The following is a 24,457-nucleotide window of genomic DNA, read 5'->3' as shown; positions in this document are numbered from 1 at the left end:
TGCGGGTCTCTAACCAGCAGCCTCAGCCTGTCCTGAAGCCCCGGCCCGCCCGCCTGCCCCGTCTGGGCCTCACATCCTCAATCTCCCCATCCTCGGCCGAGGGGTCCTGGGCCTGCAGGGTGGCAACGAGGCCGAGGCTGATGGCCAGGAACAGGGTCTTCATCTCTGGGGTCTGCGCTCACGGCCACCGACGGGACACTCGCTGCAGCTCGGAGAGGCTGTGCCGGCTCCCGCACGGCGGCCCTTTATGCCGCTACACGCGTGTGCCCCAGGGCACTTGGCTCCCGTGACTGACCAGTGCCTTCCTGGGCGTGAACCGTGGCAGCTCTGCAACGGAGCAGGTAAAATGTCATTATTGTTGGACGTTGATGAATAACAGTTTGTTCAATCCCCAAAGGACCATCTAGACGGGCACCTGCCAGAGGCTGCAGGCTGGAGTCAGAGGGGCGTGGGGCTCAACTGACCTTCCTGTGTCCTGGGGCAGGTCACTCACCCTCAGATTCATCATGGAAAAGAGGGACCCTGCTGGGAGAACAAGGTACCATGTGCGTTTGAAGAGCATGTTCATGCTCCTGAGCAAGGTGTGCAGTGAGGCCCCTGTGTGCTCCACACACACAGCATGACAGGTGATATATATATATATATATATATATATATATAAAACCAAGACAGGTGTGTGTGTGTGTGCTTGTGTATGTGTGCACATATGCATGTGTACACACACACTTACATACATAAAACCAGGAATGGAAGAGAAGCACAGAGTGGTGAAGGGGGCGGAGGCCAGGACCCCCGGCTCCCAGCCCTAAGGCGGCAGAGAGGGCCTGGGGTCCAGCTCCCGGGGCGATGGGTGGGGACCCTTGACTCCGGAGAGGAGGCTGAGAAGCCCTTCCCGACACATCCGGGGCCGTAGCTCGTCATAACTGAACGGGGAGCCATGGGCGCAGGGAGGTGAGAGGGCATCAGTGCAGCCTCCGGGGCAAAACCGAGACACGCCGTCCTCTGACAGGGTGACTTCATTGGTGACACCCTCCGTGTCACAGCAGAACAGAAGCTTGGGACCAGGGACGGGGCAGAGGCTATGAGACACTGCTGCACAGAGAATAATGACAACAAGGTGACAAAGAAACGCAGACATACACAGACACGACAGCCTCGCCTTAAAAGGAGCCAGCAGGCCAAGGCTCCGAGTTACCCAAATACACACCACACTGGGAAAGACAGACGACAAATGAGCCACTGGTGCGGGAATTTATTCCAGCTAACAAAGTCTGACACGTTAAAATTGCAATCGTATAACGAAGATGCCTAAAGATTAAAAAGAATAAGAAAATGTAAAATTAAAACTGGCCAGGACATTTAAAAAGGAGATATGAAATAGTTATAAATCAGCTGGGTGTGGTGGCTTACACCCATAATTCCAGCACTCTGGGAGGCTGAGGCGGGAGGATTCCTTGGGCTAAGGAGTTCGAGACCAGCCTGAGCGAGAGCGGGACCCCGTCTCTACTAAAAATAGAAAAAAGTTAGCCAGGTGTGGTGGTGGCGCCTGTAGTCCCAGCTACTCAGGAGGCTGAGGCAGGAGGATCGCTTGAGCCCAGGAGTTGGAGGCTGCAGTGAGCTATGAACACACCACTGCACTCCCGCCTGCGTGATAGAGTGACAGCCTGTTTCAAAAAAAAAAAAAAAGAGAAAGAAAGAAAGAATTATAAATCCTGAAGATGAACATGCAGGATAAGGTCTAGACTCAACGTGGTGAAAGAGACTTTGTGTGATACAAGAGAAGGCAGTACTGATGAAATCAATGAAAACACAGAAAAACTTGAAAGAGAAATTTAAGTGTTAAGAATAGATTCAGGCCAGGCGAGGTGGCTCACACCTGTCACCCTAGCACTCTGGGAGGCTGAGGCAGGAGGATCGCTCAAGGTCAGAATTAGAAACCAGCCTGAGCAAGAGCGAGACCCTGTATCTACTAAAAAAAAAAAAAAAAAATAGAAATTAATAGGCCAACTAAAAAGATATAGAAAAAATTAGGTGGGAATGATGGCGCATGCCTGTAGTCCCAGCTACTCGGGAGGCTGAGGCAGGAGGATTGCTTGAGCCCAGGAGTTTGAGGTTGCTGTGAGCTAGGTTGATGCCACGGCACTCTAGCCTGGGCAACAGAGTGAGACTCTGTCTCAAAAAAAAGAATACATTCAGAGTCTCCAGCCTGTTTCTAGGAATAAAATGAATGGTATCGAGGAAACCAGCCAGAGTATAGCACCTCTGAAAAACAAAAAGAAACACACATAAACATGCACACATACACACACATACACATATATACATATACACACACAATATACACGTGCACACAATACACTAATATACATATACATATACACACGCACAATATACAAACTCACATACACATATACACATATACACAAACACTAATACACATGCACATAAACACACATATACACATACACATATACACACATACGAACTCATACACATATACACACATGCATGTGTGCACACACATACACATACACTAATATACATACACATATATACACACACACAATATACAAACGCACACATATACACACATACACTAATACACATGCACATAAACACACACACATATGCACACAGACACATGCACATATACACACATACGAACTCATACACATACACACATGCATATGTGCACACACATATATACATGCACACAAATACACATATACACACATGCACACATACATACACTTGCAGAGACTAGATCAAAAGGCTCCAATAGAAATGCAATAGGAGCTTCAAAAGAAAAGCATTAAAAAATGGCAGAAAAGCAACGTGACAGCTAAGTTACAAGCCAAGTGAGGATCAAAATAGAGAAGTGCACTCCCGGGATATGCAGTAAGCTGCGAGTCCTCCAGGACAGACAGAAAACATCAGAACCACGGGACAGCAGTGACGCATCACCCGCAAGGGACGTGGGCGTAGACTGACGGCAGTTCTCAACAGCGACGCTGAATTCCGCGGCGCAGACCCAGGCAGCCGGCGGCGCAGGCGTTGGGCAAACCCACCGTCAGAACTTCTCTGCCAGAAACAGAGCAACGGCTTCGAAAGTTCGTGCCACCGTGGAAGATTTGAGAACAAAAACTACAAAATATACAAGGACCTTGCCCCCAACAGCTAAACAGTTATATCCTCTTTTTTTTTTTTTTTTTTTTTTTTTTTTGAGACAGAGTCTCACTCTGTTGCCCAGGCTAGAGTGAGTGCCGTGGCGTCAGCCTGGCTCACAGCAACCTCAAACTCCTGGGCTCAAGCGATCCTCCTGCCTCAGCCTCCCGAGTAGCTGGGACTACAGGCATGCGCCACCATGCCCGGCTAATTTTTTTTATGTATGTTTTTAGTAGGCCAATTAATTTCTTTCTATTTTTAGTGGAGACGGGGTCTTGCTCAGGCTGGTTTCGAACTCTGGACCTTGAGTGATCCTCCCGCCTCGGCCTCCCAGAGTGCTAGGATTACAGGCATGAGCCACCACGCCCGGCCCATCCTCTTTAAGTACACACAGAATAGTTATAAAAATTGACGACGTACCAGGCAGCATAGGAAATTTCACAGAATACAACAGAGCCTGTTCTTCTCAGCTGCCAGGCAATGAGATTAGAATCCATAACGAAGAGAACGTTATATAAAGTTGAATATAGACTTTTAAAATGCACTCCTCTGGCCGGGCACGGTGGCTCACGCCTGTAATCCTAGCACTCTGGGAGGCCGAGGCGGGAGGGTCATTCAAGGTCAGGAGTTCGAAACCAGCCTGAGCAAGGGCGAGACTCCGTCTCTACTATAAATAGAAAGAAATTAATTGGCCAACTAATATATATAGAAAAAATTAGCCGGGCATGGTGGCGCATGCCTGTAGTCCCAGCTACTTGGGAGGCTGAGGCAGAAGGATGGCTTGAGCCCAGGAGTTTGAGGTTGCTGTGAGCTAGGCTGACGTCACGGCACTCACTCTAGCCTGGGCAACAAAGCGAGACTCTGTCTCAAAAAAAAAAAAAAGAAAGAAAGAAATTAGGCCAGGCGCTGCGGCTCACGACTGTAATCCTAGCACTCTGGGAGGCCGAGGCGGGCGGATTGCTCGAGATCAGGAGTTCGAAACCAACCTGAGCAAGAGTGAGACCCCGTCTCTACTATAAATAGAAAGAAATTAATTGGCCAACTAATACATATAGAAAAAATTAGCCGGGCATGGTGGCGCATGCCTGTAGTCCCAGCTACTCGGGAGGCTAAGGCAGGAGGATCCCTTGAGCCCAGGAGTTTGAGGTTGCTGTGAGCTAGGCTGACGGCACTCACTGTAGCCCGGGCAACAGAGCAAGACTATCTCAAAAAAAAAAGAAAAGATGGAAAATGCCTTTGAGACCTGGAGGCGCGCCCGGAACCACGTCTCACAGAAGCCGAGACGGGCCGGGCTGGCGGAGGCCTCGTGGTACGCACAACAGCACAGTTTTGGTGCGGGCGCTCGAGGAACCCCCACAGGTGATTCAGACACCAACAGGTGGAGGGGAGTGGGCGAAGGACGTGAAAAGGCAGAGGCGGGAGAGGAGACCGGACGGCAGTGCGGACGGGAAGAGCTGCTAAAAAGGAGGTGAATCTAAGAGGCCTGGGGGTGAACACATCGTGCAGTCCGGCGGTGAGGGTCAGCGGGGCCGGGTGAGCTGCCACACGCACCAGTCCCCACCCACGGAGCGACCGCCCCGCAGAGCCACGGCTCCGGCTGGCAAGGCTGCAGACGGCAGGCCCTGGGACTCGGTGGTTCTGCTGGCCCCCAAAATGCCCCCACGTGGCCTCTCCACGCACAAGCCAAGCTCCCCCCCGTCCCAGGATTCTGCACGACTGACCAAAGCCGTCTTGTTCTGAGGCGCTGGCAGGGCCGCTTGCTGGTTTGGTTTGCGCTAGGGCCAGTGGACGCTCACGGCCACGCTGGCGTGGGGGCTGGGCTCCCGGCCTTCCCAGGGTGGCCTTGTTTTCCGGAACATTCCCACCTGTGCCGGTGGCCCTGGCGTCATGACCCCAGGATGCTGGGCCTGCAGGTGGCAACAGGGCGTCGTGGAGGCCAGTCGGTGCCACGTGGCCAGTTTCGTTCCGAGTGAGGCCAAAAGCCAGTCTGTGGCCGGGTCCCCGAGCCCCCAGTGAGCCCGGCTGAGCTCGGAGTCGGCCAGTCAGCGTCCGCCGGGAAGGGAGTCCCCTGTCCCAGATGCGCTTGGTCACGCAACACGCACAGACGTCCCGGCGGCTTTCCGCTGTTCCACGGTAATCACGCAGAGTGGGAGCGCTCAGATCTCTTGTTTGCGGGGCGAGAGCCACCAAGGGACCACGATAAGCGCGTGTTTTCTGCAGGAACGTTGAGCTCCCTGCTGGAGGATCGTCTGAATTGTCTTCACAGGGCCGGGCGCGGTGGCTCACGCCTGTAACCCTAGCACTCTGGGAGGCCGAGGCGGGAGGATCGCTCGAGGTCAGGAGTTCAAAACCAGCCTGAGCAAGAGCGAGACCCCATCTCTACTATAAATAGAAAGAAATTAGCTGGACAACTAAAAATATATATACAAAAAATCAGCCGGTCATGGTGGCGCATGCCTATAGTCCCAGCTACTCGGGAGGCTGAGGCAGGAGGATCGCTTGAGCCCAGGAGTTTGAGGTTGCTGTGAGCTAGGCTGATGCCACGGCACTCACTCTAGCCTGGGCAACAATGTGAGACTCTGTCTCAAAAAAAAAAAAAAATCAGTTTCACAGGAAGCAGCAACCAAGGAGCAGCAGCGAAAGATAGAGAACAACGTTGTGTAGACTCGCCAGGTGGTAATTACTCAAGTTCTGTGTATTTCCCCTCCCTCTGGTGCTGCTTACCGCAGTTATCAGGCTTATTTATTTTTAGCTACTGCTCATTCAGGAGAGACCAGCTTTCTGTTTGTTTGTTGTTTTGAGACAGAGTCTCGCTCTGTTGCCCAGGCTAGAGTGAGTGCCATGGCGTCAGCCTCGCTCACAGCAACCTCAAACTCCTGGGCTTAAGCGATCCTCCTGCCTCAGCCTCCCGAGTAGCTGGGACTACAGGCATGCGCCACCATGCCCGGCTCATTTTTTATGTATATTTTTAGTTGTCCAGCTAATTTCTTTCTATTTTTTTTTAGTAGAAAGACAGGATCTCGCTCTTGCTCAGGCTAGTCCCTAACTCCTGACCTCGAGCAATCCTCCCGCCTCGGCCTCCCAGAGTGCTAGGATTACAGGCGTGAGCCACCTTGGCTGACCAAGACCAGCTTTTAAACGTGTGAGCTTTTGTGATTTCTTTCTCGCCCCAAATAAATATCTATTTCCACACCTGGACAGGGTTTGTAATTTGTATTATTGTTTAAAGTGGCCTCCAAATTTCACACACATCTTGAGCCCCTCGGAATCCATCCATTCCCGGCTGTATCTGTGAGTTTCATTTCCTTTTAAAACAATCCGAAGCAGAGAAATAGATAGCTACGTGGATGTTTTTCAGAGCCGGGTGAGGGTGTCTGTAGTCCCCGCGTGCTCCCTGGGTGCTGAGCCGCGGCCAGGCAAAGCCCACCCTGGGGAGGGCCGGCCGCACTGGGATCCATAGGTAAGCGGGAAAGGGGGCGCTGGGGGCTGTGCAGTCTTTCATTTGGATTTTTGCCATTTCCGTAAATTACTGGAATATTTTTTGATGGAGTTTGGGCAGCAGACGCCCCACGGCCAGCACGGCGGGGGGCAGGGGCCAGTGGCCCCAGTGGGGCCGAGGGCAGAGCCTCCCCTGTCCCTGGGGCGTCGTCCCTCCTCGGGGCCTGGCGGGCTCTGCCCGCTGCCCTGCAGACCAGGCCACGGTCAGGCTGCACGGATCCCTCCCACCCCGGAGCCACCCGCGGCCACCAGGGGACACGGGCAGAGTGCCCGTCCACCGTGGAAGGTGAGCAGCATCCAGACGCACACGGCGAGGGAACGCTGGGACTCCTCCTGCGCGGACACAGCGCCCTCGTGGGGCCGCCCCTCAGCACACGCGTGTGGCATGACACGCGTGTGCGACCCCGTCGTGGACGCTGGCAGAGGAGGGACAGTCACCCGCCATCCAGCCGTTCCGAGGGGCTCACTGTCACGGCCCGGGCGAGTCCCTTCCACCCGTTTCCTAGCAGAGCCCCTTGCTGGACGCAGGAGCAGCAGACGAGTGAGGAAGGACGCCGCGGGTGGACACAGGGACTTGCCGCCGCCCGCCGCCCTCTGCACTCCACACGCGACGGAAAGGGAGGCCAGGCCCGCGGACGTGACCGGCAGTTCCGCCGCCAACTCGGTGCCGTCTTCTCCAAGGGGCCAAGGTTCCGGGTTCCCGTGTGCGACGGCCGCCCCCAGCAGCACCCTGTCCCCTGCCTGGCCCTGTCGCCCCGGGTGTGGACCCCACTGTGTGTGTTTGGGGCCTGCACGGCCTTTCCCGCCCATCCCCTGCGTCCCGCGGCCTCAGTCGTCCTTGGGAGCCCAGCACGTGCCACCTCCTGGGGGAGGAAGGGCCCTGCCCGCCCGCCCGCCCGGCCTGCGGGCCTCTCTGGCCAGGCCAGCCCTGGCCGTCCCTGCGTGTCCCAGACGCGGGCGGTGGTGCCTGCCCCCAAGGAGCTGGGTCATTCGCACACTAGGGCCTCTTCCCGCCACGCGGCCTCGCCCGCCCTTCCGGGGGCTCGGCAGGGGCCTGAGGACCGGAGCGAGCGGATCCGCACCCGGCCACAGAGCCCGGGGCGGTGGGGAGCTGCTCCCCAGGAAAGGTCGGCCGTGTTTGTGTTCCGGCTCTTTCTCCTCCCTGAGGTCATGCGAGGCCCGGCTTATCTGAGCACAGAACCTCTTTGTGCCTCGGCTGGCACCGGTCACGATGAATGTCACGCAGAGGGGACGTGCCTGGAGGCCACCTGGACCCGCGTCCCCCGACCCGGCTGCCAACCCGGGGCGCCCCTCCCGGGCCCTGGGCACCCCCACTCCCCAGGCCGGGCCCAGGATGGCGTCGCCGGTGCTGGGCAGCCACGGCCAGCGTGGGGTCCTGGCAGACGGCCTTGGCCAGGACAGGCCACGGACAGTGGGGGAGGGGACACGGCACGGGCACACACGGGGCCCTCAGCCTGGCTCGTCCTCCTGGAGGACCAGCCACCCTCCCGAGCAGCTGGGGCTCGGGGAGCCGGGACGTGAGGCCCAGCCCAGGAACAGCCTCCAAACCTCACTACAGGACTCGCTTTCCCGAAGACCCCAGGAATGAGGGAGAGGGGAGCAGGCGGGAGGGAGGGAGTCCCGAGCCAGGGACCACTGGGAGCGAGCAGCATGGACCTGTCTGGCTCACCTCCTGGGAAACTGAGTCCCAGCCAGGCAGAACCGGGTCTCCCGCTCCAGTCCCGCCCACCAAACAGGCACCTGTTCTGTGGGCGGCAGGAGACATTCGAGGTGGGACCTTCAGCCCGTGAGCCACGTGGGAGGACACGTCCTGCTGTCCCTGCACCCGGCACCTGCCCTGGCCCAGGTGAGCACCAAGAAGCCCCTCTCCAGGTGGGATGTGACGCTAACGTCTGTGCAGCTGTCTGATTCAGAGGAAGGTGCGTCCAGGTGATGGGGCTCGGAGGAGGCTGCCTCAGACGGCTGGTGCCGGGCTTGTGCTCCCTCGGGGAGCTGCCATCCTGCACCCATTCCCCGGGAGAGGGAGGCTGGGCTGGAGGGCCAGGAGGGGCCGAGCTCGCTCAGGGGCCGGCACGGACCCCAGACTCACACCCGGCGCCAGGCAGAAGGCCCGTCTCCCTTCGACCCTGCTGAGCCCTGTGCAGAGCGTCCCTCACGCTGCCCCGTGGCCCAGGGCTGAGATGCACTGCAGGAACCCCTCCCCCTTGGCCTCAGCTGAGATGCACTGGAGGGCCCCTCCCCCACAGCCTCCCCTCCCCCTCCCCCGCGGCCCCAGGCCCACGCCCGGCTGGGGCCCAGCAGAGCCCCCTCCTCAAACGGTCTCCGTCTCTCTCCTCCTTCTGCTCTTGGTTTCTGAGCTGCAGCTGTGACTGTCGGTCAAACGTCCCCACCAGGAACCAGGGGCTACGGACAGGCCGCCCCCTGCGTGGGGACACGTGAGGGTTTTAGCTCCTGCTTCTGAGTTTTCTGCACTTCCTCGGTCACCTGTGTGACCACATCAGAAGGGCTTGGCACCGAGGAGAGCACAGTGTATCTGTGTTATAGACAATTTTATATTTTTAAGAAAAAATACAGAAACCTCTGCATCCAGTTCCCTCTTCCTCACCCCCTAAAAAAATGCAAAAAATACAAATTGTCTATGTCACACACCCCCCCCAAATAAGAGCTCCTTAGGGCCTTACTGGGCTGCTGCTGGGTATTTAATTAATTTGGGACAATTCTCCCCATCTCATTTGCTCCCCATTTAACCTGTGGCCGGCAGCGTCCTGCAGGGCAGCTGGTCTCTGCCGTGTGCGTCGTGCACTCTTGGGGGGCTCCGGGCACCTCGCAGGCCTAGTGAGACTGGCCCCAGCAGTACCTGGACAGGTGCGCACACCGGGACGCTGTTCGAGCAGGAAGTCAGGGCCATCGGGGCCTCGGGAGGCTCCGTGTACGGCTGACCCAGACCCCGGCCCCTCCGTCCACCCCATGTCCTGGGGGACTAAGGGATGAGGGCCGTACTCCGGCCCAGGGCAAGTCGCACTGCGCTGGCGTGGCCGTCCCTCCGGTCTGCGACTGCTCCGGAACGGGCCGGGAGTCCTGAGAAAAACACGCAGGGGGCACCTGAGACCCCAGCAGAGGCCCCCGTGGGGAGGGGCCCACCCCGGGACCCTCAGGGAGAGAGGCAGGGGGCACCGGGGTCCTCGAGGACACCAGGGACGCCCGTCTGACCCTGGACCCCGGCCACGTGGGCCGACGCCTGGCCAGGCTGACCCAGCAGTTCGAGGCCGAGCACGGTGCCCAGTGTGGGTGCCGCCGTGTGTGCCTGAGCCAGCTGCACTGTAGACGGGACAGTGACAGCGGGGGGTGGGGGGGGCATGGGAGTGGGGGATGAGGGTGGGAGATGGGGGTGTCCGGGGATGGGGAGCGACAATTGCTGTGAGTGTCATGGGGAGCGTGGTGCTGGGCAGCAGGGAGAGGTCGGGGGTGGGGGTGGGGGTGGGGCCTCGGGACGGCCACTGGCCACCGGCCACCATCGGGGGCAGCGCCACTGCCGATTCCCAGCCACGGAGCTCAAGGAAGCTTGGCAAGCAGCGGGCTGTGTCTTCAGACCTGCAGCAACTGACCTTTAAACATCAGAGGCGAAGCACGCTCGTCTCAAAACGTTTAGGGCCTCACCCCTACGATTGTGCATGTCACTGTGCCGGTGGACAGCCAACATCAACACTGCGTGCTCACTGGCCTCGCCAGCTTGGCCGTTCCATGGGGGAGGGTATCAAGCCATTGTGCAGGCCACTGTGCCCAGGGAAAGCCGGCAGTGACAACTGTACACGATGGCCCTGCCAGCTTGGTCGTTCCATGGGGAAGGGTATCAAGCCATCGTGCAGGTCACTGTGCCCATGGAAAGCCGGCAGTGACAACTGTACACGATGGCCCTGCCAGCTTGGCCATTCTATGGGGAAGGGTATCAAGCCATCGTGCAGGCCACTGTGCCCAGGGAAAGCCGGCAGTGACATCTGTACACGATGGCCTCGCCAGCTTGGCCGTTCCATGGGGAAGGGTATCAAGCCATCGTGCAGGTCACTGTGCCCATGGAAAGCCGGCAGTGACAACTGTACACGATGGCCCTGCCAGCTTGGCCATTCTATGGGGAAGGGTATCAAGCCATCGTGCAGGTCACTGTGCCCAGGGAAAGCTGGCAGTGACAACTGTACACGATGGCCCTGCCAGCTTGGTCGTTCCATGGGGAAGGGTATCAAGCCATCGTGCAGGCCACTGTGCCCATGGAAAGCCGGCAGTGACAACTGTACACGATGGCCCTGCCAGCTTGGCCGTTCCGTGGGGGAGGGTATCAAGCCATCGTGCAGGTCACTGTGCCCGTGGAAAGCCGGCAGTGACATTTCTGCACGCTGGCTGCAGGTGGCGTGGACGTGAGGAAGTGAAACTGGTCACCAGCTCGAAGCCCCTGGCGCCAGACGGGGGACCAGGCCGGTCCAGCATCTTCCAAGGTCAGTTCAACCACAGCCCTTCTGTGGCCCCAGGGAGCCAGAGCTTTCTTCACCCCCATTCTCAGAGATTCCTGCCTTCCCTCCCTCCCTCCCTTCTGATTTTAGGGGATGGGTGAGCTGCTTTGTTCCTGCAGATGCCACCCCAGAGCCGGGTGGGCGCTAACCGGGCTGTCACCCCTCAGCGAAGAGCTTCAGCCCGAGCTCTGCTGCAGCCGGCCAGCAGTGGCCAATCCCTGTGAAACTGCTGCTTTTGTTCTAGGAACATCTTTAAGTTCTCCCTCCCTCCTCTCCCCCGGCGGTGGGGCAGAGTCACTTCGGGGTCACCTCTGACCGCTGCCTTCCACAGCTCAGGGACAACAGCGTAGGCACCACGATGCCACGCCGTGGCGTTCACCATTTACCCGGGCGGCCCCGTGATTTCAACGCACCTGCGGGCTGTGCCGCCCCGTGGGCGCCATCCGGCTTCGGAACACCCCCACCGCCACCCCACGACAAAGGCCCTCCCGCCCCGGCAACCCATTTCCAGCTGCACCCACCCCCACGCCCACCCCGGACGCAGGAGCCGACTTGCACCTTGGAGGGCCCCTCCATTCCGGGCCCTTCCGAGAGTGGGGCCGTGCACCTGTGGGCTCCGACCCCGAGCGTGACGGTTTCGGGGTTCCCCCGCGCCGTCTGTGGCACCTGTGGGTGCGTCACGCAGAACAACGACGCTCCTTCGTGCGGAGAGGTCGAACTTCGCCCGCGCGTCCCCTGTCGATAGGCGCTGGGGTCGCCTCCACCCCGTGGCTGCGACGGCCCCTGCGAACTCCCGCACCCGGGTTTCGCGAGGGCGAGTCTCCCGCGTGCTCGGCTGTCTCGTGCGCGCCCCGGGGAGGAGCCGCTGGGCCGCGCTAGATGCGCCGTCCCGGCCACGGCCGGGGGGTCCCCGGAGGCTGCGCCGTCCACGCCGCCGCAGCGCCAGGGCCCCTCTCTCCACGTCCCCGCGACACACGTGCCGCTGTCCCTTCTGGGGCTGGCGCCGTCCTCGTGGGCGTGAGGCGCTGGCTCACTGCGGGTTTGATGGGCGTTTCCCTGACGACCAATGACGTTGAGCGACTCGTGGGGCTCACCACGCCCACCCTTGATCACCAAGCACAGGTGAGCGCCCCAGAATGCTTGCCCCGCCCCGCCCCGCTCCCTCCGCCTCTCTCCATCCGGGCTAAGCTAAGCCCCCGCCGGCCCCCCGCCAGCCCTGGGCTCCCCCAGGCCACGGTCTTCTCGGAGGTTGTTTCCTTGTGGGGGTGCCGCCTCTCCCCCCCCACCCACCCCCGGGTCTCGGCGCAAATGCCGCTTCCTCCGAGAAGCTCGCCTGGGCCCAAGAAGGAAGGAGTCAGACCCGCTGTGCCCGGACGCGCTTCTCGGGGTTGAGACTTGTGGGGGGTGGGGGTCACGGCCGTCTGCCTCCCCTGGCCGGAGCCGCCGTGGCCTGCCTGGCCCCTGCCCCGCCCCGGAGTGGCGCGCGGAACGGGCGCGTGCGCACGCTCGGCTTCCAGGACAGCGTCGGCGACGAGGACACGAGGCAGAGGGAGGCACACAGCGAGGACCGTGTTGGGGCCTCTGGTCTATTTGGCGGCGGCAGGTGAGCAAGGGCAGCACGGCTGCTGCAGTGGGGGGGGGGCGCCCGGGAGGGCACGGGGGAGGGGCCTGGCTTGGTGCACCCTCCCTGCCCATCCCTCTGCCCCCTAGAGCGTCCCTCTGAGGTCAGAGACCCTCCAGCGTCACGCCGTCAGTGGCCTGGGGTCACCAAACACTTCTGAACGGCCGCTGGACGGAAGAGCTGTCTTCTGGAACAATGCTCCCGGGGTCTGGGAGGACCACAAGTCGGAAAGAAAGAGCAGAGGACGCTGGGTCTCATGGCAGGATGGTGTGCGCACAGGACGCTGCGGGGAGGACAGGGGCTATGAGTGGGCCGGCTGGGGGGGTGGGGGGACACATCCGCCACAAGCATGTCCCGGGGGGCCACGGCATCGCCTGGTCGGGCAGCACTTGTGCCACCTTCTGCAGTCTGCGCGAGGCCCCGCACAGGCCAGGAAGTGCGCTCAACTCCAGGTCTTTAAAAATGCATCCGGGGAAAACGGACCCTTTGGTCTCACTCCCTTGTTATGTTTTATTTTTATTTATTTATTTTTTAGACAGAGTCTCACTCTGTTGCCCCAGCTAGAGTGAGTGCCGTGGCGTCAGCCTAGTTCACAGCAACCTCAAACTCCTGGGCTCAAGTGATCCTCCTGCCTCAGCCTCCTGAATAGCTGGGACTATGCGCCACCATGGCTGGCTGATTTTTTTCTATGTGTTTTTGGTTGTCCAGCTGACTTCTTTCTATTTTTAGTAGAGACGGGGGCCTCGCTCTTGCTCAGGCTGGTTTCAAACTCCTGACTTTGAGCGATCCTCCCACCTCGGCCTCCCAGAGTGCTAGGATGACAGGCGTGAGCCACCGCGCCCGGCCTCCCTCTCCTGTCAATCAGCTGCCTCGTGGGCCCAGGCAGGCGAAGCCTGGGTCAGGATTTACCGTCTTTCGGGAGAACGACAGCGGCCTCGCTGAGCGCCAAGACGTCGCACTTGTCCATGAATTCTTTCAGATTCTGGAAGCTCGATACATTCTGTCTGTCTGCGGTCGGGGGTCAAGCCCACGCATCAGGGACTCCACCCGGCCATCGGGGGGCTCACGCTGACCCCCACCCGGGGAGAAGCCACCACCCCATGAGCGAAGGAGCAGCTGGCCGGCCACGACTGGCAGGAGCCTGCACCCCCATTCCAAGGCCTGAACACGCCCACCCCTCGGCTGAGACCCAGGACCCCCCTCCGGCCCCAGTAGGCTGCTCCTACCCGTGTACCCCGAGTGCTGACTTGGGTCCCATCCGGCCACCTCCACGTGCCCCCCATCCGGGGCAGGCCCTGCCCAGACCCCTCCCACACCTCCTCCCCCTCCCTGGCACCCAGGACTTTGGAACCTCGACCCGCCACCAGCTGCCCCTCTCCCGTGCCCTCGCTGGCCCCCCAGGCTCCTCCTCCTCCCCCCTCCGCGCCCCCCCATAGCACTCACGGAAGAGCAGCAGGGTCTTGTGGTTGCGGTCTGCACGGCCCAGCTGCAGGTAGACCAGGCCATAGGTGTAGTCGGTGGACACCACGCGGAAGGCCTTCACCCCTCTCACTGGAAGAGACCCCGGGGGGCTGGGAGGCCCTGCGGCTGCAGCCCTGAGCTCCGGGACCCAGCCAGGGCAGGCGGCGGGAGGGAGCAGGGGCCGCACCCCCACCTCACCCCCCAGGCCTGGCCAGCCCAGAGCCAGCCTGACCCCCCTGCCCCCACCTTTCTCTCAGCCCCCCATACGCACAGGTGTTGCGGAACACGGCCTTCTTCCTGTCCTTCTTCAAGGTCACCTCCTGGGACTGGCACCCCTGCGGCCTGCGGGGAGGCAGGGGCTGCAGCCTCCAGCCTGCGAACCCCTCCTCCTGCCCTCCGGCCACTGAGCCCCCCAGGAGAATGTCTGGGCCCCTCTCCTGCTCCCCCTGGACCTGGGGGAGGCAGGGGCCTGGGGGCTGGTGGCCATCTGGGGCTAGCGGGGGTCTGGGGGTGCTGGGGTCTGGGGGTGGCTGGGGTCTGGGGCTAGTGGGGGTCTGAGGGTGGCTGGGGTCTGGGGCTAGTGGGGGTCTGAGGGTGGCTGGGGTCTGGAGCTAGTGGGGTCTGGGGGTGGTTGGGGTCTGGGGCTAGTGGGATCTGGGGGTGGCTGAGTCTGGGGTTGGCTGGGGTCTGGGGGTGGCTGGGGTCTGGGGCTAGTGGGGGTCTGGAGTAGCTGGGGTCTGGGGGTGGCTGGGGTCTGGGGCTAGTGGGGGTGTGGGGGTGCCTGGGCTCTAGGGATGGCTGGGGTCTGGGGGTTGTTGGGGTCTAGGGGTGGCTGGGGTCTGGCGGTGACAGGGGCTGGGGGTGGCTGGTGCCTGAGGTGGCTGGGGCCTGGGAGTGGCTGGGGTCTGGGGGTGACTGGAGTCTAGTAGTGGCTGTTGCTGGGTGTAGCTGGGTCTGGGGGTGGCAGGGTCTGGTGGTGGCTGGGGTCTGGGAGTGGCTGGGGTCTTGGGGTGCCTGAGCTCTGGGTGTGGCTGAGCTCTGGAAGTGGCTGGGGTCTGGCAGTGGCCGTGGCTGGGTGTGGCCGGGTCTGGGGGTGGCTGGGGCCTGGGAGTGGCTGGGGCCTCGCAGTGGTGGTAGGGGGAGCCTGGGTCTGGGGTGGTGGGGGGCAAGCTCCCCAGTGTTTTCTCTGCCCCCACCCTGGCTGGCTGGAGGCTCTGGGTGGGGCCTTCTCCGTGTGGCCGGGGCCTGCCGCCCGGCTCGGGGACACAGCAAACTGCACCCCCATGCCCGGACTGCAGCTTCTGCCAACATCTGCCCTGTGCGCTGTCGGGGGCAGGGGAAGTGGGGGGACAGCCCTCCCGCCTCCGGAAAGGGGCTGCCCCTCGCCGTGGGGGAGGGCGTGCTGGGCCCCCACCAGTGCCCACTCACCGGCTAAAGGCGACGACCACCTTGAGCTGGGCCCTCTTGTGCACCCGCAGCACGGACGCCCCCAGCTTCCTCTTGTCTCTGGCCGGCAGGAACCCCTGCGTGTCCGTGGCGACAGCCAGAATATACCAGAAGCCTGAAAGCTTCAGGGGAGGTTGGGGGGACAGTGTGGACCGTGGCCCCCGGCCAAGAACCCGGCAGACAAGGGAGCCGTGCCCTGCGCCCGGCCCCACCATGGCGCACCTGCAGGCGGGCTGGCAAAGGCTGCCCCCAGAGTCTGCCCAGCACAGTTCCAGAACCTTCTACTGACCAGAGCCGTCTCCCACCCCAGGACATGCCCCCCATTCTGCATCCCACTACCCCCTCCATGTCTCCCAGGGCCTCTGCACCCTGACCCCTCTTGGGGTGCTGGCCCTGGGCCCTGCACCTCTTGGGGTGAGAGGAGAGACTGTGCCACAGGGCATGTGTCCGGGCTGCCCTGCCGCCGTCTCCAGTCTGGGTGGCCCGTGCCCCTCTCACCTTGTTCCAGTTGAGGGTGTGGGCCTCCTTGGGTTTCTGCTCCTGTGGCAGGGGCCTCACGGCCAGGGCCGGAGCCAGCACCAGCAGCAGGACCGGCTGCCCCGGCCTCATCCTCTCCCTCCCTCCTCAGCCAGCCGGGCTGGACACGGCGTTTAAATCTCCCTGTGCCCGCCCCATGGTGGGCGTTGGGCCTGGGCTGGGCCGGAGGGGGGGGGGTTCGGGCTCGGCGGGCCCCAGGTGCTCGGCCTTGGCAGCCCCCAAAGGCAAGTGAAGCCACGTGTGCACCCGTCATATCCCTGGGCCGTCTCACCTGGGCAAGATGGGTGCTCACCTTAGACCCCCCCCCAAGTGAGAGGCAATAGGCTGGGGCTTCTCAGGGCCGGGTGGGCGTGCAGAGTGCTCTCTCTGCGACCCCGGCTCAGACCTGGCCACCTGTTCCAGGCCTCACTGGCAGAGCCTGAGCAGGTGCCGGCAGGTGGGCGGGGCTGGATGAGCGTGTGCACAGGCAGGTGGGTGCTCGGGGAGCACGCGTGTGCCTGCCCAGCCTGGAGGGCCGAGTCACCTTGTGGGCACCCCACCTCCGTGAGGACGGCAGGCAGCCCCCAGCCTGCGTCCTGCCCAGCAGCTCCTGGGCCTGCGCCTCTCCCGGGACTCCCAGCAGCGCGGCCCCCAGAACGCGGGGTTACCCGTGGGTGCAGGCCCTCCAAGACCCCAGGCCCCGCAGCAGCCAAAGCCCGGGCCCAGGAGAGTCAAGATCCCTCCCAGGCCCCCAGGTGGGTCCAGCACCTGCGGCAGCCCCCTCGCCCTGGGCGGGCCGTGGACACCAGTGCCAGCTTCCTCGAGGGCCCCACGTTGGGTCCGGGCAGGAGAAGTGGCTGTGGCCCGTGATGTCCCCAGACCAGCCACCCCCTCCGCCCGGGGCCTGAGCGAGCTGCCCCGACCCAGAGGAGCCCCCGGGAGGGGTCAGGTGCAGCCTCTCATTGGATGGCTCTGGGTCCTGTGGTTTGGCCCCTGGTGATGTCCACTGGCCCCGTGCCTGTCTCCCTGGGCGGATCAGAGCCCACCTGGCCCCTCTGCCTGCCCGTGGGGCACCACCTGGCTCACGCTCGAGACGTTGGCGGGTTTCCTTGCAAATCACTTTATTCTGATCTGGATTGGGGGGGGGCCTGACCGACTTCCACCGGGACTCGGCGGGCAAAGTTCCCGAGAGCTGCAGCTGTCACTGAAAACCCAGAACAAGAGTGTGGGGACCCCGGCTCCCCAGCGGGGCCCCCCAAGCCCTCAGCCCCTTCAGGGCAGTGGAGCCACCAGCCCCGCCTACTTGGGGGAGGGTCCAGGGGTGTGGGCGGTCCCTCCTGCCCCCTGGGGGCTGGGGAGGTGCTGGAGATGGCGGCTTACCTGCAGGATCCTGTGTGCGCAGGTGACTAGAGGGGGAGGCGAGACGGGCTGTGAGGTCCGGCTGTGCCCAGGGCCCCGTCCCTGCCGCAGGCCTCGCCTGGCAGAGGCCAGGAACGGGCCCCAGGTCTACGCCACCCGTCACAGTCCTCGGGCACTGGCCCGGGCCACCCCTGCGGCCACCTCGGGGACACTCACGGTCCTTGCGCAGCTGGGCCTGCTGCTGAGACAGGAAGCCCAGGCCACGGCTCCACTTGGAGAAGAGCCCCAAGGCCTCCTGGCTGGCCGTCTCGTTCCGACCTGCGGGCGGGGGGCGGGGGTGGCAGCTCTGAAGGCAGGGAGGGGATGGGGGATGGGGCGGGGAGGGGTCCAGGGTCAGGGGGCCGGGGAGAGGCCCTTGCGGCCACTCACTGTACAGCTCCACGGTGTTGAAGGCCTCGTCCCCAAACTCGAGCTGGGTGAAGATGATGGCGTAGTCTCTGAAGTTGGTGCCCAGCACGCGGTACTCCAGCACGCCCAGGGCTAGAAGACAGCCCGGCCCCCAGCACGGTCACTGTCCGGGGGCCGCTGAGCGGGTCTGGCCACCTCGGGGGGCCAGCACAGGGCGAGAGCCGTCAGACCCCGGGAGACCCCTCCCGGGGGCCCAGAGCCCCCAGGTTCTGTCTCCCCCAAACCCCACCCGGCGCCCGAGTGGAGCGGCTCAGTGACTGACGGACAGACGAACGGACGAGCCCTGGCCCAGCCCCATCCCTGAGGGAACAGACGGCCGCCGGCCGGGCACGCGGGCCGTGCAGCCGTCTGGGGCGGAGACCTGGCTGGGCAGCGTGGCGCAGCCCGAGCTCCCTGCGCCCCCTGCACCTGCCGGCGGCCCTGGCCAAACCAGGCTCTCTAGCTCCCCGGAGAAGAGCCACACAGAACTCTCCGGAGTGGAGCTGGGCCCTCCCTGCCGGTCACCGGCGCCTGTGGCCACACTTACAGGGGTTCTCAAACACCCATCCAGAGCTTTGTTTCTGCAACTCCACGACATTCTGGTTGCACCCCTCCATCCTGCAAAAGAAAAGCCCCCCGCCCCCAGCGCAAGGTCAAGACCCCGCGACCCCGGGCCAGGAAACAGGAGCTCGGTGGTGGCCGCAGAGGGAATTCCATGTTCTTGGTGCCCCCAGTTACTCGGAAACCTGCCCTGGGTCAGTCTGCCCCGTCTGGGTCACAGGTGGCCTCCAGGGTGGGGGGCCTGGGCAGCAAGACCCCTCGTTCCCCTGCCGAGCCCTGTGGCTCCAGCTCTCCACACGGGACATGGCAGGAGCCCCGGACCGGGGGCGGGAGGTGAGTGTGTCTCCGGGGAGAGGCCCCCGGGCTCCCTGGGCTGCCTGTCCACAAACGAGCGACCCGGTAAGGTCAGGTGTTTGCTCGGAGAGAGGGGCTGGTGCCCAGGTGCACGCCGGGAAAGGCCGGTGGGAGCTGCCGCCTCCACGCAGACCTGCCCCTGCCTGCGCTGCGGCCAGGAGGGGCGGCACCTCGGGGAGGGGGGAGGGCCTCGTGCCTGGCGTGGTGGCGCAGCCTGCCGGGGGTGATGCCTTGGTGCCACCACCAGGCCCTCCGCCCGGTGAAAACAGACGGGTGCTGACACCTGCCACAGCCCGGCTCCCCCGCCCCGCCCCCAGGTGGCCTGGCCTCCCCGGCCTCGCACGTGGTCTGCCGTGGTGAGCACGCACTCATGGCTCTGTGGGCCGAGACAGGCTTGGCAAATGGCCACGGGGCCCCGTTCTGTGGGGTTCATGCTGCAGAAGAGTCAGGGGCTCTCAGGCCCGGGGCACGAGCTGACTCTCGGGACCGTGCTCGAGAGGATCTGCACAAAGGGGAGGCTTGCCCCACTCTGCAAGAGCCCCCAGCAGGGGTGACCAAGGACAAGTGGCACAGGCGGGGGGGGGGGGGGGGGGGAGGGGGTGTCAGAGGCCGCCCGGCTGCGACCTCCAGCGCATGCGTCCTGGCCGGACGCCAGCCAGGCCCTGGGTCCTGGGACGCAGACGGGAGTGGCGGGGCGGAGGGCGGGCAGCTTGGAGCACAGCCCGGGCAGGCGAGCAGGTCCACGGGGCTCTCGCCTGAGCCGGCCGGGCCCGGCCTGTGGGACCCTTGGCCAAAGACACCTGCCAGGAAGCCCGGGCGGGGCCCGGCGCACACGGGACACGGCCTCACTCACCCGTGCCGGGAGGACAGCACCTTCAGCTTGTTTTCTGGAGTGAGCGTCACCATGACACCCTCAATGTTCCTCAAGTCCTTGTCCACGGCAAAGTCCCTTTCCCGGGAGGCCACAGCCAGGACATACCAGGGCCCGAGAAGCTGCATTGAGGGCGTTCAGTGAGACAGCCCCCCTCGGAGACCCCCGGTGCTGTCCCAGAGCCCCGGGGCCCCCCATGCAGGCCTGGCGCCCACCCCCGCCATCCCTCGGCCTGGGCTGGCATCGGGGGACCCAGGAGCCAGGCGGTCTCGGAGGAGGGGCCCGGCCAGACCCACTGCGGGGCCCACGCTGAGCAAACCGCGCTGTGCACCCCCACGGTGCACCTGCTTGGGGTCCAGCCTGCCCAGCCACACCGCCTGGGCCCTGGGCACGGAGGCCAACACCAGGAGAAGGCCCAGCAGGAGGCCCCCCATCTGCCCGGAGGCCCTCACGCCCCAGCACACACGGGCCAGGTCGCGCGGGCCCTCCAGGCCCTGGAAACCGTTTATAGGGCCCCGAACGCCTCCATGTGGGCGGCGTTTAACCACAGGGCACTGTCCCGGGGCCTCTTGCAACGTGGCAGAATCACCCAGGGGGGTATTATGCCGGGGGGACCTCTGTCCATGGGCATGCCCCCTGCAGAGCCGAGACAGGTGCCGGAATGTTCCAGAACAAGCACCCTAAACCCGGGCCGTTCGCCTCCCCCTCCCCGGGGATCCGACCCTCTCCCGTGCCGAGTCTGGGAGGCAGGAGGCCCCGCTGTCCACCGCCAGGCCCGTCCGGAGGCCACGCCAAGTCCAGGAGAGGCACAGACTGGGCAAGGACAAGTAGTTCTTCCAGAAACTGCGGTCGGGGTATCTTTTGTTCCCATCGTTAGAGGTACAAAAAGTCCCAAAAGTGTTCCTTCCTGGCCTGCCCACCTCCCGCTCTTCGTGCCGGGCCTCCCGCCCCCAGCCGGCACCCGCCAGCCAGGCCAGGCCGTTCCCGCCACCCCCGCACCCCTTCCGGGCTGCCCGCTCTGCAGCCTGGGCTTCGCCCCCGGCCGTCCCGGACTCAGAGGACAGACGGGCTCCGCAGGGTCTGTCTGAGCCCCCGAACCCCTCGGGGTGGCCGGGAGGGTTTGAGGATCCCTCAGCCACCTGCCGAGGCCACAGCCTTGGGCCTCGCCCTTCGCGGGTTCACCGTCCACCCGCCGGGTGCACTGAGCCTCTCTGCCCAGCCGCAGGCCCCTCTCAGCCAGGCGCAAATCGAGACCCGGCCCCTAAACGCCAGCCGGCTGCCGTCCCTCGGGGCTGTGGCCCCGAGGCTGTGCCACGGCCAAGCGGGCAGGGGAGGAAACCACGACCCCCCGGGGGACAGAGGCAAAGGCTGTTTCCCCAGAGCCCACCTCCAGAGGTGGCCGCGTGGCCCCGTCCCTGCGTTTGGCGGGACCCCCAGGCGAGCGGGGACGGAAGCTCCCCAGTGGGGCCGCAGGTGGCTCTTCGAGGGATCAGCCAGGGCCTTTCACTTTCTGTGCGTGGCCCTAAGTCGGAAGCGGAGAGGAAACTTAGGGGAGCGGCCAGTGACGGCTCACGTCCTGGCGCTTTGGGGCCGATGGCGGGAGGGGGGCACTGGTAGCCTCCGGCTGTACCTGGAGATAGCAGCCGACTTCCCGCCAGGTGGCTCGCTGGGCCGGGGCTGCTGGGTGTGGGTCTGGGCCCTCCGCCTTCCGACTTCCACTCACCGGGTTGCCAGCTGGGCAACAGAGCATGACCCTGTCTATACAAAAAAAATAGTAAAAAAAAAAAAAAAATAGCCAGGCCTGGTGGTGTGCACCTGTGGACCCAGCATTTTGGGAGGCCGAGGCAGGAGGATTGCTTGAGCCCAGGAGTTCAAGGCTGCAGGGAGCTGTGATCACTCCTGCCTTGGGGACGGAGAGAGACCCTATCCCTAAAAAAGAAAAAAAAAAAGTGCAGGAGAGAAGTACAGGGTCCTTTAAGATAAAAGAGAACCAGCCAGGCACGGTGGCTCACACCTGTCACCCTAGCACTCTGGGAGGCTGAGGCGGGAGGATCACTTGAGGTCAGGACTTGGAGACCAGCCTGAGCAAGAGCAAGACTCCGTCTCTACTAAAAATAGAAATTAATTGGACAACTAAAAATATATAGAAAAAATTAGCCGGGCATGGTGGCGCAGGCCTGTAGTCCCAGCTACTCAGGAGGTTGAGGCAGGAGGATCGCTTGAGCCCAGGAGTGTGAGGTTGCTGTGAGCTAGGCTGACGCCACGGCACTCACTCTAGCCTGGGCAACAGAGTGAGACTCTGTCTCATAAAAAAACAAACAAACAAAAAAAAAAAAAACCAGAAAAATTCCTCGGGGCCTCCAGGAAAAATGATGGAATTGATTTCGAAGGTGAAGGAGGAGCTGGCGTGAGACTCTCTAGGAGCGATGTACAGAGGGAGCCCAGCGGGCGGGTGCACCAAACCCTGGCAGACCCTCACCCTCCCTCGATGTGTCCTAGAGCACGTGGACACAGTAAGCAAAACAGAGACGGCTCAGAAAACGTTATGCCGTAGATCTGTGGATTTACATGTAATTTTTATCTCACTAGTACAGAGTAAAACATGCACGGAAATGGATCGTTTGTTAGGCCACAATGAAAGCATCAGTCAGTTTCTTACATCAGAAATATTACACAAACAGCCCTCTCTGATCACAGTACAATAAAACTGGGATACTTTAAGCATGATAGTTAAAAAAATACTCTTGACACTACTCATGGATGAAAAGAAAAATACAGACTGAGATGATAGAATTCCGTTAAAATAAGTATAATAAAAATACAACGTGAACGGTGACCGGAGGAAAAGTCATACTTTAAACGTTCTCACCATGAAAGAAATGAAAGAATGAAAATAAATGCATTAAATTCCCAACTCAGAGGCTAGGAAAGGGACAACAAAGCAGCAAAAGGAAATCACGAGGAAGGAAATCCGGGACGTCTCCGAGTAATTATAGTTTCGCTTCCAGGCCGGGGCAAGATAGCACCCACCCGCGCACAGCTATTCGTGGGAGCGTTGTTTGTAACTGAGAACTATGAGAAACCACCTGAATGTCCACGCACGGAAGACCCGCCAGATAAGACTCTGCAGCCACAGTCGAGCCACGAGCGGTTGTAAATCCACAAGGACGGCCTCTGCGAACTGAGCTGCAGGGCCAGGCTGGGCTGCAAAGCAGGGAAGCAATGCGCCGAACGGCAGGTAAGACGTACACAACTTTTCCTGTAAGACCGAAGGGAAATTTTAAAAATGCACATGCGGGCCGGGCGCTGCGGCTCACGCCTGTAATCCTAGCACTCTGGGAGGCCGAGGCGGGCGGATTGCTCGAGGTCAGGAGTTCAAAACCAGCCTGAGTAAGAGCGAGGCCCCGTCACTACTATAAATAGAAAGAAGCCACCGGGGCGCGGTGGCTCACGCCTGTAATCCTAGCACTCTGGGAGGCCGAGGCGGGCGGATTGCTCAAGGTCAGGAGTTCAAAACCAGCCTGAGCGAGACCCCGTCTCTACCATAAAAATAGAAATTAATTGGCCAACTAATATATATAAAAATCAGCCGGGCATGGTGGCTTGTGCCTGTAGTCCCAGCTACTCGGGAGGCTGAGGCAGGAGGATTGCTTGAGCCCAGGAGTTTGAGGTTGCTGTGAGCTAGGCTGACGCCATGGCACTCACTCTAGCCTAGGCAAGAAAGCGAGACTCTGTCTCAAAAAAAAAAAAAAGAAAGAAAGAAAGAAATTAATTGGCCAACTAATATATATAGAAAAAAAAAACTAGCTGGGCATGGTGGCGCAGCCTGTAGTCCCAGCTACTTGGGAGGCTGAGGCAGGAGGATCCCTTGAGCCCAGGAGTTTGAGGTTGCTGTGAGCTAGGCTGACGCCATGGCACTCACTCTAGCCTGGGCAACAAAGCGAGACTCTGTCTCAAAAAAAAAAAAATGCACATGTGCACGTTTATTTCTGCAAAAAGAAACACAAGAAGTAGGAATCGGAGTCTAAGGAGACTGGTTCCCCACGCAGGGTGAGCTGGAATGTGCAGCTTGACTCTGGAATCACGGTGGTTTGGTATAGCACACTCAAAAATAAAATGCGCAAATCCTTAAAATGCAGTGCAGTTGTGGTGTGAGTAAATGCCATAGCCACACCGAAGGGAAAAAAAAAGAGCTACCCTGAGTATCTTTTGGACAGAGTACGTTTTGCTCTGCATTCTCAAGCTAAAGACTGAAGAAGCTGTGAAACACAGAGTTCCAGTTAGCAGGTTTGCTTTTCCTGGTGGTTTGGACGAGCAGTTCTGAAGCTATTTCCACCTGCTCCAGGGTAGATCAGGTGAGTGAATACATGGAAGGGAATGGGTTTTCCAGTGTTGGAAAAGAGAGTCGCAAATGCAGAGGAGAAGAAGGAAGGGGGGTGTCCACGCTCTGCCTGCTGAGAAGGTTAAGATGCAACTGCCTCCCAGTGAGAGCAAAACTGAGCACACCAAGCACTCGGATCTTGGTTTTTAAAACACTGTTCTGTGCAAAAGGAACCAGGACTCCTTGGAGAAATTATCCGGAGCCTGTGTCGCAAAAAAACGTAAGAGGAACTTGGAATGTTTTTGGTGCCAGAA

General features: G+C 61.4%; 2 protein-coding genes across 2 annotated transcripts; both read right to left on the bottom strand.

Annotated features, from left to right (window-relative positions):
- Positions 1–13,061: 13,061 nt before the first annotated feature.
- LCN10 (lipocalin 10) lies at positions 13,062–16,323 on the bottom strand. The gene is made up of 6 exons (XM_076008446.1): positions 16,213–16,323; positions 15,697–15,836; positions 14,540–14,610; positions 14,251–14,358; positions 13,717–13,815; positions 13,062–13,090 (listed from the first exon to the last, which is right to left on the bottom strand). The coding sequence occupies exons 1-6, from the start codon at positions 16,321–16,323 to the stop codon at positions 13,062–13,064; spliced, it is 558 nt and encodes a 185-aa protein (XP_075864561.1).
- A 1,008-nt stretch (positions 16,324–17,331) lies between these two features.
- LCN6 (lipocalin 6) lies at positions 17,332–21,572 on the bottom strand. Its single transcript, XM_076008445.1, has 8 exons — positions 21,396–21,572; positions 21,210–21,311; positions 19,805–19,944; positions 18,584–18,654; positions 18,019–18,129; positions 17,806–17,907; positions 17,611–17,636; positions 17,332–17,434 (listed from the first exon to the last, which is right to left on the bottom strand). The coding sequence occupies exons 1-8, from the start codon at positions 21,570–21,572 to the stop codon at positions 17,432–17,434; spliced, it is 732 nt and encodes a 243-aa protein (XP_075864560.1). The 3' UTR covers positions 17,332–17,431.
- Between the last annotated feature and the right edge of the window lie 2,885 nt (positions 21,573–24,457).

Source organism: Microcebus murinus, chromosome 12 (assembly GCF_040939455.1).
Source record: "Microcebus murinus isolate Inina chromosome 12, M.murinus_Inina_mat1.0, whole genome shotgun sequence".
NCBI lineage: Eukaryota > Metazoa > Chordata > Mammalia > Primates > Cheirogaleidae > Microcebus > Microcebus murinus.
Note: the sequence above shows the minus strand (reverse complement) of the source record. Positions and strands in the feature narration are given on the sequence as shown.

Excerpts from the sequence above, each read along its gene's own strand:
- LCN6 (XM_076008445.1), bottom strand. The coding sequence starts at position 21,572 with ATGCTCTGTTGCCCAGCTGGCAACCCGGTGAGTGGAAGTCGGAAGGCG. Across the intron at positions 19,945-21,209 it reads CCACGCGGCCACCTCTGGAG|CTTCTCGGGCCCTGGTATGT; the intron begins GTGGGCTCTGGG and ends CCCTCAATGCAG. Across the intron at positions 18,130-18,583 it reads ATGGGTGTTTGAGAACCCCT|CCCTGGGCGTGCTGGAGTAC; the intron begins GTAAGTGTGGCC and ends GCTGTCTTCTAG.
- LCN10 (XM_076008446.1), bottom strand. The coding sequence starts at position 16,323 with ATGAGGCCGGGGCAGCCGGTCCTGCTGCTGGTGCTGGCTCCGGCCCTG. Across the intron at positions 15,837-16,212 it reads ACACCCTCAACTGGAACAAG|CTTTCAGGCTTCTGGTATAT; the intron begins GTGAGAGGGGCA and ends CCTCCCCTGAAG. Across the intron at positions 14,611-15,696 it reads GTGGTCGTCGCCTTTAGCCG|GCCGCAGGGGTGCCAGTCCC; the intron begins GTGAGTGGGCAC and ends GCCTCCCCGCAG.